This window comes from Durio zibethinus, chromosome 4 (genome assembly GCF_047325235.1).
Source record: "Durio zibethinus cultivar Kanyao isolate XHJ-2024 chromosome 4, ASM4732523v1, whole genome shotgun sequence".
Lineage (NCBI taxonomy): Eukaryota > Viridiplantae > Streptophyta > Magnoliopsida > Malvales > Malvaceae > Durio > Durio zibethinus.
Genome location: NC_143165.1, coordinates 6,319,692 through 6,335,825, shown reverse-complemented (window position 1 = coordinate 6,335,825; position 16,134 = coordinate 6,319,692). Strand labels below are relative to the sequence as shown.

The 16,134-nt window shown below is 31.4% G+C and overlaps 2 protein-coding genes across 2 annotated transcripts; one reads left to right on the top strand and one right to left on the bottom strand.

The window, feature by feature from the left end:
- The first annotated feature begins 2,049 nt into the window (after positions 1-2,049).
- LOC111287713 (polyamine oxidase 1-like) lies at positions 2,050-9,388 on the top strand. Its single transcript, XM_022878385.2, has 10 exons — positions 2,050-2,198; positions 2,352-2,601; positions 2,749-2,877; positions 2,999-3,060; positions 3,385-3,539; positions 5,296-5,439; positions 6,732-6,881; positions 7,828-8,082; positions 8,635-8,716; positions 8,796-9,388. The coding sequence occupies exons 1-10, from the start codon at positions 2,147-2,149 to the stop codon at positions 9,008-9,010; spliced, it is 1,494 nt and encodes a 497-aa protein (XP_022734120.1). The 5' UTR covers positions 2,050-2,146; the 3' UTR covers positions 9,011-9,388.
- Positions 9,389-9,889: 501 nt separating this feature from the next.
- LOC111287912 (glutamine--fructose-6-phosphate aminotransferase [isomerizing] 1-like) lies at positions 9,890-15,095 on the bottom strand. The gene is made up of 11 exons (XM_022878608.2): positions 14,671-15,095; positions 14,026-14,198; positions 13,773-13,881; positions 12,987-13,132; positions 12,491-12,655; positions 12,021-12,381; positions 11,680-11,930; positions 11,487-11,601; positions 11,122-11,377; positions 10,871-11,039; positions 9,890-10,172 (listed from the first exon to the last, which is right to left on the bottom strand). Exons 1-11 carry the CDS (start codon positions 14,897-14,899, stop codon positions 10,089-10,091), a joined length of 2,058 nt encoding a protein of 685 aa, XP_022734343.2. The 5' UTR covers positions 14,900-15,095; the 3' UTR covers positions 9,890-10,088.
- Between the last annotated feature and the right edge of the window lie 1,039 nt (positions 15,096-16,134).

Here is a 16,134-nt window from a genome sequence, read left to right as displayed (position 1 = left end):
TTATTTTTATCTAATTAATGATTTTTTTGGGATAAAATACTCATTTTCTTTTTTATCATAAAATGTCATTAACAAACAGATTCGAAAAATAGTGATTTTCACAAACATATATATATGTATGTATATAAATATATATATATATATATATATATATATATATAAACTCACTTTGATTAGACAAGGGTGAACTAACAAAAGAAAACAAGCACAAATCTTGCATTGCATGCATGTTTGTCTAATTTCTAATTTTCCATTTCCACTAAAATGGATAGAAATACTAGAAAATAATTATGCCGATACACATAAAATTGCAATGATTACCAACTGTAGCCAATTTGGAGTTTGCAAGCTACTGACAGCTCCACTTGATAACCAACAGCTACCTGATACCCCCCAACTCCTCTAATTTGGGTGTGGTGGGGTGGGGTGGGGTTGGGGCCACAAATTTTGACCGTTGACGACTGCAACCGTATCATTTTATTAGGGATGAAAAAAAAAATCTAAAAATATCAAATATATTTAAAATTATAATATTTAATCCGTTATGATTGAGTTATTTTATTCGTTTAAATTAAATTTAAATCTTAAATATATATATTAAATTATAAAAATAAGAAAAATTAAATTGAACTAAGTTATATATTTTTATTAATTTTTACGTATATTTTAAATTTTTATAAAATAAAATTAATTTTTTTATATTTAAATTTATTTAAAAGTATTAAAAATTATATTAAAATAATATATAAATTTAAAAATTTAAAAATCAATTAATCAAACTAAATTTATAAAATTTAGTTCGAATTAAAGTGAATTATATAAAATTTTAATTTAAATTTAAATTAATTTTTAAAAATTTATAATTTTATATATTATTAAAAAATTTAATTCAATTTCGATCCGAACATTATAATCTTCATTGATAAAAATATATAATTATATACGTAATCTTTGCTGTCACCCGCGAGTCTTCCCAAACGTCAATATATAAATATAATAACATATCTCAATGTTATTGGTACTTTTATTTTTGTATTAATTTCCGGATATACAAAAGCCAGTCAATTGTTGATAAGCATAATGTAACCATCCTTGTTACAATATAATAATGAAATTAATATAATTTGATTGATATCTTAATCAATTTTTTCAATGATGTATAAAAAAAATTTAAATAAGCATGTCAAATGCCCGCTAATATGTTTAAATTTAATCATCCATGCATCGGTAGAGGCTAATTAAGCTGAAAAACAAAGTTATTCTTCTCTCAAGTTAATTTCAAAAAAAAAATTAAAACATAACATTAATAGATGAACCAACGTCCAAAATCAGAAACGAGGAAAACAAGCAAATTGCCGACTAGGAAATTTCAAAGCAGTTGCATTGGGTTTTCATGACGAATCATTAATGGAATGGAATTCAACGGGATGAGAAAAAAAATCTTAAAAATTAAAAAAATTAATTTGAAATTATAATATTTGATTTGATTTGAATTAATTTTTTTTATTTTATTTAAATTAAATTTAAATATTAAATATATATTAAATTGAGATAAGATTTTGAATTGACAAATGAAACAAATAATTAAATGAATTAAATTATATATTTTATTATTTTGTATATATTTTAATTTTTTATAAAATATAAATAATTATTTTATATCTAAATTTATTTAAATATATTAAAAATTATATTAAAATAATATATACATATATAAATTAAAAAATTAAACCAATATAACTCATTTAAGATCGGATCATATGAAAATTTAAATCAAATCAATTTTTAAAAATTTATAATTTTATATACTATTTTAAAAAATAAAATTAAATTCAATTTGACATCACTCTTAAAAATCAAATGTTTAACTCACTTGAACTGTCCATGAAAAAGAAATTTTATCTGGTGAAATTTTTTTTAAAAATTTTTTTCATTAATTATCTAAATGAAACATTTATTTGTCGGAGGATGAAAAATTGCAATAAACCAAAAGGCACATTTTTTTTAATTAAAAAGTAGAATTAAAAAAACTGAAAATGAAAAATAAAGCCTATATAAGCCGACTCCCGCTATTTCTGCCTCTCTCAACTCAAACTCAAAACACAGATTGCCTTCTCCTTCCATCTTTATTTCTCTCCCTTTCTCAATGGATTCCTCTTCTCTCTCCTCGGTCATCGTCATCGGCGCTGGCGTCTCCGGTCGGTAACATAAAGCAATCTAACTAAACAGTAAATTAATTCTTTTAAACGAACAAAGATGTGGATATCAATTACATGTTATTATAAATTAATAATTTGAAAAAAAAAGGATTTTTCTCGACGACGGATTATATTTTTAATTGATGATTTTAGGTATATCGGCGGCGAAGGTTTTGGCTGAGAACGGAATTGAGGATTTGGTGATATTGGAAGCGTCCGATAGAATCGGCGGTCGGATTTGTAAAGAAATGTTCGGAGGCGTGTCGGTGGAGCTTGGAGCGGGTTGGATCGTCGGTGTAGGTGGCAAAGAGTCGAATCCGGTTTGGGAGCTAGCCGCACAACTGGGCCTCCGAACCTGCTTCTCTGACTACAGCAATGCCCGCTATAACATATATGATCGGAGGTCCGAAATCGAAACCCGGAATTTTTAACTATTTCATTTGGCGGTGAATGTTTGAGCTTTGAAAAATGGGAGAAACTTTTTCTCTGAACGGCACCGTTTGGACGCATTAATGAATTAAAGCTGAATCTTTTTATGAATGACCTGCAGCGGGAAGATATTTCCGAGTGGAATCGCCGCTGACTCGTACAAGAAAGCGGTGGACTCAGCGATTCAGAAACTAAGGGACCAAGAGGCAAACGGTTTCGACGATAATTCCAATAGAACCGAGTTACCTTTGTAAGAACAACACATGATAATAATTATTGATTATTAATTTACTACTTGTAGTATTTGATTTCTCAGGGTAAGTGGATTAACGTTTCCAATTCCTTTTTCGTTTTCATGGTGGATTTTTTAGAACACCCAAGACACCAATAGAGCTTGCAATCGACTTCATATTACACGATTTTGAGATGGCAGGCAAGTTCTACACTTCATTTTCTTTTTCCCTGTTTGGTTGCTAAGAAAAGTCAAGAAATGCAAATGAAAGATATTTTAGTTATGATTCATGCATTTGGAATTTTGGGTTGGTTTTACTTCGTGAAAAACATGCTAAAAAAATCTTGACCTGGCTCCTGACTATAATTTGTGGTCGTAACTTGTAACAAAAAAATCCAAATAACAATGATAACATCTAGTATTACACAAATTTCTTTTCTTACTTTCACATTGAACAGAGCATAAAATTTCCCTTTTTTTTTTTTTTTATTTTACTAATGCTTGTTGTTTTATTTTAGCAAACAGAGGTGGAGCCGATATCAACATTTGTTGATTTTGGGGAAAGAGAGTTCTTGGTGGCAGATGAAAGAGGTTATGAGTATTTACTGTATAAAATGGTTGAGGATTTTCTATTTACCTCGGAGGGTAAAATCCTGGACAATCGACTCAAACTCAATAAGGTATAAAATCCAGCTCTTTAATTTCTTTGGCTTCTTTTCAGTCAATTTTTTAGTCCAACTTAAAACACGATTGCAGTAGTGTTTTCAGTCGCATTATATTTATGGTTGACATAAATAGTGGTAACGTGCTAATTGTGGTTGTAAATTTTTTTTTAAATTTTCATAATTTATCGTAAATAAAAATAAAAAATAATTTGATATAATAATATTTATTTATGATATTTAAAGTAATTTAGTATATTTTAATTTTACATTTATATTTCAATTATAACTCGTTATTAATATACTATAAAATTTATAGATTTATTATAAAAAAAAACAAATAATAATTTTAGTGTTCCATTATGATTGTAATTTTTTATTATAGCGGAGGCACTCATCGTTATTTGAGTGAATAATGATTTACATCTCTATTGTGATGAGTATCAATGACGGAAGGCAGACGATCGTTATACCGCATCACAAATGCTGTTTAAATCAATGCATATGATATGGTTTATTTTGGTTTTTTGTCACTCAATCCTGGGATGAAAACAAAGGGAAAGGGAGAGAGGGTAATGGGATAATAAATACGAAAAAAAAAAAGAGCAGAAAGTGTGGAAAAAAAAAGAAAACTGAAGCTCTTTTTTGTATGTATGTACTGCTTTCCTTTTGTTCTTAAGATGGATTGATCCAATTTTGGGAGTTTGCAGATAATGCCATTTATTTGAAAGCTATTTTAACCTTTGTTTATAGGGGAAATATTAATCATTATCTAATGCCCTAGGTGAAATAATATTTTAATTATCAATGTGACTTTTATTTGTTTTATTATTTATTATATACACCATGGAAGATCAACTGTTTTCTGGTTTCTATTTTTCAATTTCTTTTCTTGAATAATTATATTGATTTTCTCTTTTTTCTTGCTATCATCATGATCATTATAAAGAAATAGACTACTGCTCATTGGTCTTTAATATTAATGCTAATATATTTTTCTTGGTGAAAAATTGGAAAATTTTTTGCTTGTTTCTTTTCTTGATTCATATGATGAATTCTTCTTTTCCTTCACTGAAATGATGTTAACACTGTCTAAAAACAAGAAAATAATTCGTCAACCTCAAATAGGTCTGTTCACAACTATGAACAATTTCAATAATGCAAAGCGGTGAAACTCTTCGAAGGGCCATAATTTGACCTTGCATTTTTCATTTGAATCATATTGCCATGAATTCAGCTGAATATTTAAAACATTTCAAGCACTTTTACCTCACTATTATCATTCATCAACCAGTAGGACCCCAATTCCCCAATTTTCACTGTTCATAATGACCAAAGAACAACACCCAGGAGTTGAGATGTCTTATCGAAGTCATAAAACAACTCGCAAATAGCCCTATCATTTTCTTCATTCAACATGTTGTCTTCTACTGTCTCCGTTGCTCTTCAAATCAGACATCAATGAACCTTTTCTTCTTTTTTTTTCCCTACTATTCTTAGTGCCTTCTGGAAACCTCTCGTAAATGGTTGATGGGGGCATGGGGCTCCACGTACTTCCTTCAATACCGTAACTGCTTCTGATGTGATATCTGAACTGCACGGATTTTCTTGCTTTGACTTCTTAGAATATATGAGAGTTGTTGGCTGTTAGCTTGGACTCCTCCTAATCACTTTTTTTATTTTTTTTATTTCAATTAACTAATCAGTTCCTGTTTGCTACATATAGTAGTAATTATATGCTAAAGATGTTTCTTTGCGCATGGATTTGTGGCAGGTTGTCAGGGAATTGCAGCACTCGAGAAATGGTGTCACGGTGAGAACAGAGGATGGTTGCGTTTACGAAGCCAACTACGTAATTTTGTCTGCTAGCATTGGTGTTCTCCAAAGCGACCTCATTTCCTTCAGGCCACCCTTGCCCGTATGTTTCCTCTTTCTTTATTAGATTTTCTCATCTGCCGTTTTTATATACTAACAAAACCCAATAAAATCTTGCATTTCTTTACCCACTTGTTCATCAACATTATCTGCATTAATAGGAAGATCTTGACCATTGAATGCGATTAGGATATGAACCTTAGGCTATGGGTTCCCACAGATGGGAGTTGTCAAATGGATCTTTTCCCTAGCCAAATTGTTTTCCTTATTTTTTAAAGATGGTGGCACATGCAATATTAAATATCATAAAGTTAGAAAGAGTCAGAATTCGTTGTTCTGGCCACTCAACTTGTATTCAATAGAGTTTGCCGGTGGATGATGAAAGGGATCTATATTTCGAGGTGTCTTTATTGTATGCAAATACCATGGATTCCAAGATGATCCACAGATTTTGTAAACCATAGGCTCATGTGATTAACTCTTTCTGGGGTTTAGGCTCGTGAGATTTTTTTAGAACAACACGTGTACGGTGTGAGTTGATAATTTGCAAATAAAATATTTTGTGACAGCTGCAGTTCATTATCTTGAAAATAATGCTAATACTAGGCACTAGCTACTAATTAAACAGGCTAGTCCTAGTAATGTTAGAATGAGCGGACATCGGAGCTTTAACGTGCTTCGCCTGGGTAACCTAGGCTTTTTAGTTGGATTTCTTAAAATCTAATAGTCGTATATGGGTACGAAGATAGGTTTGGCTATTTCACTCACAAGAGTGTTTAGGTCAACCCATGATTTAAGCAATTTTGCGAGCAGGTAAGACATGTTTAGACATAAGCCATTAGGAACAGAACAGTAATCATCAACTCATCCCCATGATTGCTGGTACTAGTGATACGTAGTAGAACTGGAACTATTTGAGAACCTGACCAACAATCCATGAGAAAATATTTGAGTTTGATCGTTTAGGTTAAGTATCAAATCCATGTGTTTATTATGTAGAATTCAGGTGTTGATAATGTGGGTTGGAAGAAATGCCTTTATGTATGCCACTCAATTGTGGAAGTTATCTGTTCCAGCACTATTAAATAGACCACTCATAAAAAATGAAAAGGAATAATCAACCATGTACGCTTTTACACGTAATGAGCTTAGAAAGAACTACTTACTTCTTAGAGATATGTTGGACTATGATTTTCCTTTTTATATGCCATGCAATTATTTCCTGTGGTGATCCCTCGACAAAAGATTGCTTAGTCATGTAAAACTTACTTGACATCATAAATTTACTTTTGCATGATTAAATATTAATATCAAGAAAAACTTTAACGATAACAGAGGTGGAAAACGAAAGCCATAGAAAAATGTGATGTGATGGTGTATACCAAGATCTTCCTCAAGTTTCCGTATAAGTTCTGGCCTTGTGGGCCTGAGAAAGAGTTCTTCATCTATGCTCACGAGCGGAGAGGCTATTACACGTTTTGGCAGGTTAGTTTAATCGTTATTTCCTTTATAATATTGTTGCCAGCTAACTTTGATGTTTGACCTGACCAATCCTCTTGCTGTTGCTGCCACTTTAGTATAATGAAATCTTAATCTTCATTTTTCGTACTGTTTTGAATGAATGCTTTGTGGTGTGCACTGCCTTGATCCTACGCTGCTTTATTTATCGTGTAATAGAAGCCCTGTTTTTTCTGCATAAAACGACAGTGCAGTCATATAGTATCAATTTGTTATTAGGTTGGTGGTTAACTTTGTTGGTTGTCTTATCTGTTAGGGACTATAATTAACATTTAACAACCTAGCAGCCTACATGATATATCAAAATGTGATGACTAATACTATGGATTTGTGATATTATGACAATGCTACTTGTTGTACATATGAATATAACCTTAAATCAAGTTTTAGGGGGCAACTTCTTCAGCTAAAAGACATTAATTAAACTATTACCTACTTTCCTTGTAGAGGTTGCCAACTGCGAGAGACTTCTTAGCAAGTAATGGTTTCCCCTTTTATGTTGTGTCTGAGATTTTGTCACTGTCATAGATCCGTGAATTAGTTGCATTGTAGGAGGCAGCCACTAACTGAGCTGTTTTCTGTGTTTTATTGAGAGAATGAGATGCCTATGATAATCAATTTTGTTGCTCACAAAATCATAAATTACTTTTCTTGCTTGATTTCGAAGGAAAATGAATCTTTTTAATTATCATAGGTGGCCTGTATAGTAGAGGCAATATGGGATCACACTATCTTATTGTGTTAGTTTCCAATGTAGATTCTTTACTTGTATAATGATCAATAAAAAAATTATACTATTTTGAATGAGAATCCTGCATCTTTCAGCAATATGAGAGATTGTGTCATCCATTCATTTTTTAACTACCCCTTCAATTCATCCAAATTAGCTGCTGATCTGTTGCTATGTCATCAGCACATGGAGAATACGTACCCTGGTTCGAATATTTTGGTTGTAACATTGACGAATGGTGAATCAAAACGTGTGGAAACTCAATCCAATGAAGAGACATTGAAGGAAGCTATGTGTGTGCTTAGAGACATGTTTGGACCCGACATACCTAATGCCACTGGTATACTTGTTCCTCGCTGGTGGAATAACAGATTCCAGCGTGGCAGCTACAGCAACTACCCCATAATCTCTAATAACCAAGTCCTTAATGATATTAAGGTAACTCATATGTGTTCGATATTCTGAATGTTAATCTCTCAGGTTATACTACCTATATTTCTATTTGTAATATTAAAATGAAATGAAAGAACTGTAACTATGTCCTGAATGGGGTGAACTGTTAAATTCTTTCTTATGTGTGATTAGAGGGTTAGTGGAATTATATATTGGGAGGCAATGCATTTATCTCATGCTCTGCTTTTCTACCAGCCGTAGTGCGGTTTTGTAAGATTATTTTATCCAGGGTAATGTCATGATTAACTTTTAAACTATTTGCAATATTTAATGTGATACTTAAACTATAAATCTGTTAACTAACGTGATACTCATCTCTAACGTGACTGTTTCAACTGATGACATGTGGCAATCAAAGAACTCATAATATATTCATAATTCATGTATTACATTAGAAATTTTTAAAGTTTAGTATCATATTAGACATTTTAGAGGTAATTTATAACATTAACCCTTTTACCGATGATCCAGAGAACACATAAAGCATATTCAATGATGATTTTACACTGTGCTTGTTTTTTATTTGGTTATCTTCAGGCCCCAGTTGGACGCATTTTCTTTACGGGTGAACACACAAGTGAAAGATTTAATGGCTATGTGCATGGTGGATACCTCGCTGGTGAGTAAACTGATTCAAGAAATCAGTGAAATGTATTGTCTGGCCAATTTTGCTAATGTTTTGAGATTAAATGCTACAGGTATTGACACAACTAAAGCTTTACTGGAAGAAATAAGAAAGGATGAAAGAAAAAATGATAGCCAAAACCAAAATTTCTTGCTAGAGCCCTTGCTGGCATTGACAGGGTCATTAAATTTGACGCAGACTGATGCAGTGTCAGGTCTCCACAAATGTGATGTTCCTACACAATTATATCTAAGCAGCAAGCTTGGCATTCCAGAAGCAATCTTATGACTATATTGACCTGACCTTGATGACATTGATGATCATGATGATGATGAAAATATGAAGAATGAGAGGGATGGAAAAATGGGTTTGGATCCAACTGTAGATCGACCCCTTAACATCATTCACAAGGTATAGAATGAATGAAAGAAAGAGGAAAGGGAGAAGATGTCTAAAGTGGGTGGTTATGTCTTCAGAGCGCAGCTGCTAGCCATTGCTTTGGGATTTTGGCAAAGGAACCAGGTTTACTCTGGGCAATCCTTCCATGTATCAGTTGTTCAATTGATTTGGATGATCAAATGGTAGAGAATATGAGTGTAAATAATTTATCAATACTCATAAATTATTTGAATTTGATTTGAATAAAATTCAAATTTGATTTGATCATTATCGAATTTAGTTCGAATTTAAACAATTTGACTTATAAAAAAAATTAAGTTTGAGTATCTTAATACGTAATTTATAAATTTAATTGAATTTTTAAATTTTAATAAATTTTATTATTTTAATCAAAAAAATATTATTTATCTTTATATATATCAATTCAAGTCCAAATTATTTAAATCTAAACTCGAAGTTTAACATAATATTAAATTTAAAATCAAACATAAAAATTAAACTCATATTTTATTAAACGATTATAATTAAATAAATTCAAATAACTCTATTTTAATCTATAATCAAACTCAAACTTAAAAATTAAAATTCTATTAAATTCAAGACAAATTCTGATCAAACTTTTAAGTTAAGTTCAAGTTGGAGAGTTTCAAATTGAATTCTTTTCAATTCGATTTAGTTACATCTTTATTAAGAAAAAAGAAAAAGAAAAAATCAAAACTGCAGATTCTACTTATCCAAAAAATATTTTTTAAAGAAAAACAAAATATGTAGTTTTTTAATGAAATAATTTTTTATTAACCTCTTTTTATAGTTAAGACATGGAAAATGAAACGGAACGAGCCTGATGTCAAAAGTGTGCGATTTATCTAATAATTTACAATGCAAAACCCGAACATCAGGTAATCTCTGCCATCAGCCTAATTCTTGTTGTGTTTCAAGGTTTAAAGAACAAGTTGACAAATCACTGTCATTGGGTTGTCACGCTCTTGGCCAGATTCCGAGGTTGGTCAACATTGTAACCACGCAGAACAGTTAGGTGATAGGCCAACAACTGCAGACAAAAGCAACACAAGTAGGTGAAACTGAGACAATCCAACAATAACAAGTCCATGAATAAGAAGCGGAGAAGTTGAATTTAAAAATATCAATCTTACTCGTACTCGATAAAAAACTCGATTTTTTATTAGAATAGAGATGAGAATTATATCATGGGTATGAGATGAAGATAGATATAATTTTAAATTTTTATTAAATACGAGAATAAAAATGAGTAATATAACATCCGTCCTGATCCCATACTCGTATCTTTTATATATTTATATATAATTAGTAAATAAATTTTTTGTTAAATTATATAAATTATTATTTTAAATTAATTAAAATTAATATATTTTTATTGAAAAAATATATATTAATATATATTTATAAAAACTATCTAAATATACAAGTTAAATAAATTTTTATTTTTATTTTTTTAAAAAAATTATAGGGATGGAAATTATTCATACCCATTAAATACTCAAAATAGGAATGGGAATAGAGTTGAAATACCCCTTGAATATAAGTACGGAAATAGGTATAATATAAAAATTGGGAGATGGGATGGAAAATCTCCTATCCGCCTTATACTCTATCCATTGGCATCCCTAATTAAATTTGTTAAAAGGGAAGAAGGGTTTCGAAAAGAAGGTGGATGTGTAACTGGGAGATTCACTATTGTCTAATTGAGAAACTTATTTGTAACCATACCTGTAAAGGAATGACATTAACCACAGGTTGAAGACAATCTTCAACCTGAGGAACTTCAATTACTCGACATGATCCGCCAGGACATACAGAAGTTGCATCTCCTTTCGAACACACCACTATTAGGCGACCTTTGCGGGCATGAAGTTGCTGAATAACTGACTGCTGCTTGCTGTTGACAATTTAAAGGTGTTAATCATCAAACCAAAACAACCATACCGCAGTTGACTTCTTCAAAGCAGAATTTAACTGACCTAAAGCATGCATCTCGGGTAGCAATAACAATAATTGGGAGATTTTCATCAACTAGTGCCAAAGGCCCATGTTTCATTTCTCCTGCAAGTATCCCCTCACTGTGCATAAGAGACACCTCTTTTACTTTTAAAGCGCCTTCTAAAGCCGTTGCAAAGTTATATCCTCTTCCAAATACAAGAAGTGACTGCTCGGCAATCAATAGTTTAGCCAGATCCTTCATTTCCTGGTCAAGCTTGAGTACCTCTCTAACTTTATCTGCAAAAATGAAAGTTATTTTAAACCTTCCTGAAAGTGCACCTCTGCAATAAAAACAAGCCTTTTTAATCCAGTAATCTGTTAAAAGAGGACTCAAGATTAAACATACTTGGCAAATCAAATAGACCATCTATAATAGCCTCTCGTCTGGCTCGACTAGATATTGCATCATCTCCAATTGCCAGAGCTAGCATTACCATCACAACAATTTGACTTGTGTATGCCTAAACATGATGGTGAGGATTTTGTTAACCCATAACACAAAAAATAATGGAACAAACATGTACAAAGGAGAAATTTACCTTGGTACTTGCCACCCCTATCTCACAGCCAGCATTTATGTGAATTCCACAATGTGTTTTCCTGGCTATTGCACTACCAACAGTATTAGTTATGCCTACACATAGTGCGCCGTTTTCAAGGGCGTACTCTAGTGCAAGCAAAGTATCTGCAGTTTCACCAGATTGACTAACAAAGACTGCAGTATCTTCTCTATAAATTGGACCCTGCCGATCCACCAGATCACTAGCAATCTCCATTGTAACAGGAACACCTGTAATTATCACATAAGATAAACAAGAAATTAATCATAAAAATAAACTTGAAAATTCTGAATGGAGCATCAGAAGTGAAAAGTAATTACCAGAAAGTTCTTCAATGATAGGTCTTGCAGCTAAAGCAGCATTATAGCTTGTACCACAGCCAATAAACACAATACGTCTGCTCCGTCTAATAGTTTTTATGTGATCTTTCAGTCCACCTAAAAGCACAGTCTTGGCTTTGCAAGAACCTCCATGTTTAAGTCTCCCACGCATTGTGGTTGTAAGAGATTCTGGTTGTTCATGAATTTCTTTCTGCATATAATGCTCATAATGTCCTTTATTCATTTGCTCAACCTCCATCTCAAGAAAAGATAATGCACGTTGCACTGATGATGGTCCAGAAAGGGCACTGCTGTGCTTTCCTTTGTCACTCTCAAATTTAAGAATTGAAACACCTCCATCCTGAAGAATTTAGCAGTGTTAGAAAGTAAACTTCAATGTAAAAAAGCTTCTAGGTCACTCTTTGAGCCATGCCAAACGGTTTACTTAAAAGTCATGTCAACAAAGGTACCTTAAGATGAACTACTTCACTATCTTCAATCACCAGAACTTTTTTTGTGTGTTCAACCACAGCACTAGCATCACTGGATAGAAAAAATTCTTTTGGATGCCCATTTTCTGAAATGAACTTAAGATCAAGAAATGAAGCTCCTCTGCTCATGTCTTCACTTAATTCCTGAACATGTTACAATAACCAAAATAAGGGTCAACCAAATCAAACATAAACGAAGAAGAAAGAAAAAAGATATTGTACAAATTACAATTACATAACAAAAAAAAAACTCAAATTCCCCTACTTTTAAAAAAAATTAAATATTTAAAGTGAGTCCATGATTTCAGAGGTTTCAAATCATGAAAAGGTTGAAGTAACAATACCAAATCTAGCTCATATCAGAAAAGATAAGATGTGCACTAAATCAATCTGAAAAATATTATTCAATTGGAAGTGATTTAACAAGTATCTTAAAGTCGGCAACTCCATAATTAATGTTTTTCAGATAACTTACTTTGACACCCAAGAGCAATGGGCTACCACGTTTACAAGCAATCAACTCATTTGGATAATGAGGACTTTTAAATATAAGGGCATAGGCTCCTTCAAGATGCCTCATAACTTCAAGTACAACTTGACTAAATGTGACAGTCTGTTCACCTGCAGGATAAACAGTAAAACACAATTTCAAACTAAAATCAGCCAATATTGACCTTCTTAAGGTTATGGGAAATAAGAAGCACAAAAATTGATTAACATAGATTAATAAAACATCTTTTTCACCAAAATAAGATATGAGGATTTTAACCCAGACTGTCGTCCATAAGTAACACCAGAGCTGAATTAGATATTTGTCTGATGAGAAAACTTAGATGATTGTCTCAAAAATTAACTTAATGCAGGATAGGCATTAAAAGACAGACCCATCTGTGCATTTATGTCTAGAACATTTCCAACTGTATGATTTTTGAACTAGTCAGATAGCTAAGTATATTACGAAAAAGCACCACAGCCATGTACTAAGATGCCTAAACCTTACCAGTCAATAAATTCTAACCTTTAACCCCTCCTTCCCTGCCCTTTTAAAGAAAGTACCCTCAGGCCCTTGCATCATTAACAGGCATATATGCAGTTATTTAGCAGAAATAAGTAATTTCAATTGTACAGTTTTATAGGTAGCAGGTTCCTTTTCACTGCTTCTTGGATTAAAAAAAGCACCATTTTATCCCAAAAAATTATATAGAAAAACTAGTTGCAATTCAAAAACCCCGTCTCTTTGTTGCACACAAGTTATGATTACCTTCTTCATTTGCCTTGTCAAAAACATATTTGGCAAGCTTTGGAATGACTTCTGTGTCAGTATCGGATTCAAAGTTGAATCCATGCCGGATCAGTGTTTCTTTCAACACCTAAAAATGTTAACAACCAGATGAGTGCTTAAACATGTGCTCAATTATCAATGTACATGTAAGAAAAGGGAAAGAAAAAGCAATTCGAATAACCAATAATACAAGAAATAAAGATTAAGCAGTAACAGTGCTTCTTAAGCAAACCTCATAGTTTGTAATAACTCCATTGTGAACAACCAAGAACTCATTTCCAGCACCTGATGTCTGAGGATGGCTATTTTTGGGAGATGGCTCTCCATGAGTTGCCCACCTGGTATGTGCTATTCCAGCATGAACAGCAAAAGGTTCCTCCAAATTCAGCTCTATTGACGCAACATCTGAAATACCAATATCAATATTTTAAATTCATTTTCCCAAATATATTTATTAAAGTCTTCCATCTTAGACTTCATAATTTAAAACAGGACACGCCGATACAACACGATTAGAACAAAAGACACAAACGTGACATGATTTAAAATTTTAACAAAAAATATATATTTGATATTTTTGTGTGGATTCGAATTGTGACATAAATACACGAATTATCAATATTTTACACTTTACGAAAACAGAATTGCCAATCTATTCCATCCTTTGGAAAATAGAACAGAACAAAAATCAAACATTGTTCTCTAATTTCATTTATTTCGTTTTCTTTTCCGCTATTTTCTCTAAACCCAAACACTAGAGCACAATTATTTCAACTAAAATTGGGACAATTGTTCCAAAAACAAAGAAAATGGCTTTTCAAAGCACAGCTTCTCAAAATTGAAACAATTTTCACGTCAAAGAAGAAAAATAAATTACCTTTGTAGACGGATTTAACCAGCGATTCGATGTTGCCTTCTTGGCGGAAGATGAGAGGAGAAGGGGCAGAATCGGAAAACTGTCGGTTTGGATCCGACGAATCGATGGAAATCCCAGCGGAATCATAGCCTCTGTACTCCAACCGCCTCAAGCCATTGAAAAGGATCTCAAGAATGAAGCGTCTGTCACGCGTGACGTTGTAATTCAGGTAAGCGAAGATCCCGCACATTGTTTTCGAATTCTGATTGGCTGAATCTAGAAGCCGTCAGTCAACGTCGGGTGACACAAAGGGAAGAGAAGAAGAACAAAAAAAAACGGAGGGTTTTTGGAGTTGCAGCGGAAATTGAGGCCTAAATTCGGAGGGAAGAAGGCGCGAGGGAATTGTTCCCTGTTTGACTTTGTCACTTTGACATCACGTCATGAACAAAGTCAAGATAAGTTTGGTTGACTTTGATCGTTTGGTCGGACCACGGTTGAGTTTAGAGGGTGTTTTTTGTCTTTTCGATTGTCGCAATGTCTGCTGACCCGGAAGCATCCTATTGGAAATACTATATGTAAGATAAGATAAATTTCGGTTCGATTTAATTTTTTTATAATACATAAAATTAAAAATTTTTATAATTTGATTTGAATATTAATTGAATTTTTATATAATACGATTGGATTTAAATTGAATTTTATCAGCTTAATTTATTAATTTTTAAATTTTAACATTTTTTTTATTTTATATTATTTTAATATAATTTTTAATATATTTAAATAATTTTATATATATAATAATTATTTGATTTTATAAAAATTTAAAATATATATAAATTAATAAAAATATATAATTAATTTTGATTCAGTTTTTTTTTTGTTTTTTACTTTTAGAATATGAATATAATATATACATCTAATATTTAAATTTAATTTAAATTAATTAATAAAAAAATTTTATTTGAACCAAATTAATCATTAAAATTTCGAATCAATTTTAAATTTTTGTTTTACCCATACGGGAGGATGCTATTGAAAATAGTGTATAAACACCTCTTTTTTATTAAGATAATAAATGATTTACTTTTACCAAAAGTATTCCTTTGTTTAAACCTTTTTTAAACAAATTTATATTTTTAAAAAATCATAATTTAAAAATAAAAAATAAAAAAATTAATTACAAATATTTAAATACTTTCTATGCCAAAATTAAGTGAAAAATATTTTATTCTTAATTGGATTAAAATTTAAAATCCTAAAAAATAAAAAACTCATTTTTTTAAAATTATCGTATGAAAATTAAATCATATTTTCTTGAAAATTTTGACCTATTTTATTTTGTAAAAAGAAATAATGAGCAGTAGATAAGACCAATAGTAATGGATAAGATTAGGATTGTAAAAAAATTTGAGAAAATAAAAAATCGGCTCAAAGTTATAATATTCGATTTAGTTTGAATTATTTTTTTTGTTTGATTCGAATAAT

Bases quoted from the DNA above. Each gene is read 5' to 3' on its own strand.
- LOC111287713 (XM_022878385.2), top strand. From the start codon at position 2,147: ATGGATTCCTCTTCTCTCTCCTCGGTCATCGTCATCGGCGCTGGCGTC. The intron at 2,602-2,748 runs GTCCGAAATCGA...AATGACCTGCAG, and splicing joins TATAACATATATGATCGGAG to CGGGAAGATATTTCCGAGTG. The intron at 3,540-5,295 runs GTATAAAATCCA...GATTTGTGGCAG, and splicing joins ATCGACTCAAACTCAATAAG to GTTGTCAGGGAATTGCAGCA.
- LOC111287912 (XM_022878608.2), bottom strand. From the start codon at position 14,899: ATGTGCGGGATCTTCGCTTACCTGAATTACAACGTCACGCGTGACAGA. The intron at 12,382-12,490 runs GTACCTTTGTTG...TAAATTCTTCAG, and splicing joins GTGAAGTAGTTCATCTTAAG to GATGGAGGTGTTTCAATTCT. The intron at 11,931-12,020 runs GTAATTACTTTT...TGATAATTACAG, and splicing joins TATCATTGAAGAACTTTCTG to GTGTTCCTGTTACAATGGAG.